Source organism: Limulus polyphemus, unplaced genomic scaffold (genome assembly GCF_000517525.1).
Source record: "Limulus polyphemus unplaced genomic scaffold, Limulus_polyphemus-2.1.2 Scaffold3585, whole genome shotgun sequence".
Classification (NCBI taxonomy): domain Eukaryota; kingdom Metazoa; phylum Arthropoda; class Merostomata; order Xiphosura; family Limulidae; genus Limulus; species Limulus polyphemus.
The window spans coordinates 34,118-37,519 of NW_013669195.1; the positions used below are offsets into that span (position 1 = coordinate 34,118).

Here is a 3,402-nt window from a genome sequence, read left to right on the forward strand (position 1 = left end):
AGCTTTCTTCACAAAACTTTCTCCTTCACCATCACCAAAACCTTGTCGAATAAAGTCTCAGCAGAAATTGTTGAAGTATACCCGATTTATCCGTTTTTTTTAAGCTATCTTGCTCAAATGGCACTGGGTGTGTGGAAGATTTCACAAATCCACAAGGCTGATGTCACTTATACAGTTAAGATAGATTTTACCCTTGTAAGCTGATGTGATTGATACAATTAAGACAGTTTTTGCCCCTATTGTAACCTATACAATTAAGATAGTTTTTGTCCCTGTAGCTGGTGCGAACCATACAGTTAAAATAGTTGCTACCCCCTGTAAGCCGATGTGATTGATACAGTTAAGACAGTTTTTTGCCCCTATAATCTTATGCGACTTGTATACAGTTTAGATAGTTTTTGTTTTTGCGTTTGTAAGTTCGAAGGTATATATATAGTTTTATTGCTCAACTACACAGTCAAACTGAGCGTTAGCAGCTGTAAGAAAAATAATCTAGAGAAAAAACACCGCAAATAACTTTTGTATACCTTGCCGACTTACGTTGAACTCCTGTGCAATTTCTCAAATCCTGTACCATAAGGAGGTGCACTTTTATTTTGATAAAGCTCCGGAAGGCTTATTCTGACAGTTTGAAAATCATTGGCCTAATTCGAACGACGTAGATGCTATATGAGAGTTTCTAATGATATTTTTTTTGAATTGTGATCTTTTAAATAAAAAGAAATATCGTGAATAGTAACTTGCATAAGCTCTATAAACTTTGACATGCATTCACTTAGAATTCATAACGTGTTTGTAACTTCTTGGTTATAGTATTTCCACGTATTAGCTTATCCTACGTCAGACATAAAAAGATATTTCTAAAGAAAACTGAGAGACACGGAGCTTGACATGGACTTGGAAATACCGAATATTTCACGGCTTATATATAGGAATCTTCAAACTCTTTTTAACCAAAGAAACAGGTACCTTATGTGCACGTTGCTAAACGGCCATATCAGGTATAGCCCTCCCTAATTTTGAATTAAAGGAAGGGCAGCCAGCCAGCAGTAGCCGCCACTTTTCTTCAGCTCTTTCAACCAAATAACAAGCCTATCCGTTTATAACGCGTTTACAGCTGAAAATGCGGCGCGTTGAGCAGCATTACATCTCGACCTTCCAACACGACAATGGATATCATTTGTATCTCGGTTAACCCATCTGTATTGAAATATACATTACCCCAAGTATGATTGTTGTTGTTGCTGTTTCATGTCTCAAATTCTCACACTTCTCTGTAATAAAGTTTTAATATGGAATCCCGTAGTTTGTAAGTTCGCATGTTTTCAAGTTATGTTTTATTATTAGCAGTTTCTTGGTGATCTCTTATATTATTATTATTTGCAATAAATAGCTATTATTGCTTCTAACATCCATTGGCATTTTTATATTTCAATCCAAAGCCTGAGTTACTATAATTTCCACGGTTAGTATTCCTGTTTAGTGTTTTTATAAATAAACATAATACTATTTTTTTGTTTATTTCTGTAGTAATACTTATCAACAGTTTATTTTGCACTACTTTTAGATATATTGCCGTTGTGCAATTTTTTAGAACTCCGACTCGGTAAATAAAAAAAAAACACCTATCATTTATTGAAATAAATATTTTAATTTCACAAAATCATTCTTATTTCACTATACAACGTTCGAGTGTATAGTTATAAAAGCAATATCCACAATTCTTATTAAAACACATCCATAAAAAATAACTTACTCCAAATTCGAAAAGTGCTAAAAACTGAACAACCAAGAGATTTTTACAACCCAATCACGTCCTACCATGTCATAACACCTTTTAAATGGGTGTGAGTTCAGTCTCTAATAGTTTCTCACAAGTGCAAACGTTATACGTATAGGGTCAAAATCGCGTTGCTGGTAATTTGGCTAATTATCACATGCTGACTTTTAATAGTATAGCAAATTAAGTTTATTCAAATTCAGTATAGAAAAAAACAAAAACAGTTGATCTTAGTTAAATGATATCTGATATCAATATTCATTAAACGTGAAGAACTTAAATTATCGCTAGAAGAGCAGAAGAAAATGCGTTGTTTTTAGAAGTGAGATTACGAGAACGACTACCATTCTGACAAGTTCTATCGTTTCTTTTTTGTTTGTTTGTTTGGAATTAAGCACAAAGCTACGCAATGAGCTATCTGGGCTCTGTCCACCACGGGTATCGAAACCCGGTTTCTAGCGTTGCAAGTCTGCAGACATGCCGCTGTGCCACCGGGGGGGGGGGCGTGTTTCTCTAGAATAGTTTACGATCTTCTTGTTTGATTTAATACAAAACTATAAATACTTATCAATCAGTTCGTATTTTCTCACACAGCTTTCACTAAGATAAGTATAAAATGATTCCAATAATCTTACTTGAGATTTAGAACCTATTAACTATTCTCGAGCTTTGTTTTCTCTGGTTTAGAACGTATTCGAATATAGAAATACACCTAACAGTGATCCCGTTTAATTCTTTTCACTTGCGGCAGACGAAGTTACAAAAAATTGAGGTTCGATGCATGTACATACAGATATGTTGATTCAATACTCTTTTCCCATTCAGACCCAACCTACTGACAGTATTTTACACAAGAAAAAATAAAATATACAAACATTAATGTTCTCAAAGTTACATTCAGATTTGCATCAAATTAAGTCGCACAACTTTATACAAGTTGATTATATTTTCATCCCTTTATCCGAGAAAAAACAACAGACGAATTGAATGTAAAAATAGATATATTCATTACTATTCTGCTTAATCACCATAAAATATCTCTTATAACAAATACACAATATAAATTCGATTTTTTATTTGAAAGTTTTTCCTCTGACGTAACAAGAAACATCAAACAACTGTCAGCTCTTTCCGTTAGGCCAATGTTACCATATTATTATCATCCAAGATCTCTAGCTAATCTGGACTTCACAAAACTGCACTAATCATGACATCACTTTTAAGAATCATCCACAACACAGCAATCTCAAGTATCTTTAAAATTGTTTCAATACATCATTTAAAATTGTTCGTAAGTTTTATGGCAAAACTTGACAAGTTTCTTAGCTCGTGTTGAAGTAAGGAACCGCATATTTTCAGTACTAAAGTCCAATTTAAACACTGAAATCAACAAAATTTACAAGTCTTGGTAAATAGAAATCCTTGCACGTCTCTGAAGGAGGCTCCACCTGGCAATAGATTAAAAACATACAATATATAGAAGATGATATATAACATAATCAAACAATCAAAATTTTTATTCATTTGATTTTTTCGGAGTGTTTAGGGGTGGGTTCGTCTTTTCTAACGCAAAGCTACATTTTAGCGTTGTAAGTCCTGAGGCTTACCGCTAAGTTACCGGT

At 33.6% G+C, this 3,402-nt stretch overlaps 1 protein-coding gene across 1 annotated transcript in view; it reads right to left on the reverse strand.

Moving 5' to 3' along the window:
• Positions 1-2,968: 2,968 nt before the first annotated feature.
• Positions 2,969-3,402, reverse strand: part of LOC106469638 — a 28,252-nt gene continuing 27,818 nt past the window's right edge. Inside the window, exon 10 of the mRNA XM_013930139.2 lies at positions 2,969-3,034. Coding sequence (XP_013785593.2) covers positions 2,969-3,034 — 66 coding nt within the window. The remainder of the gene's footprint in view (positions 3,035-3,402) is intronic.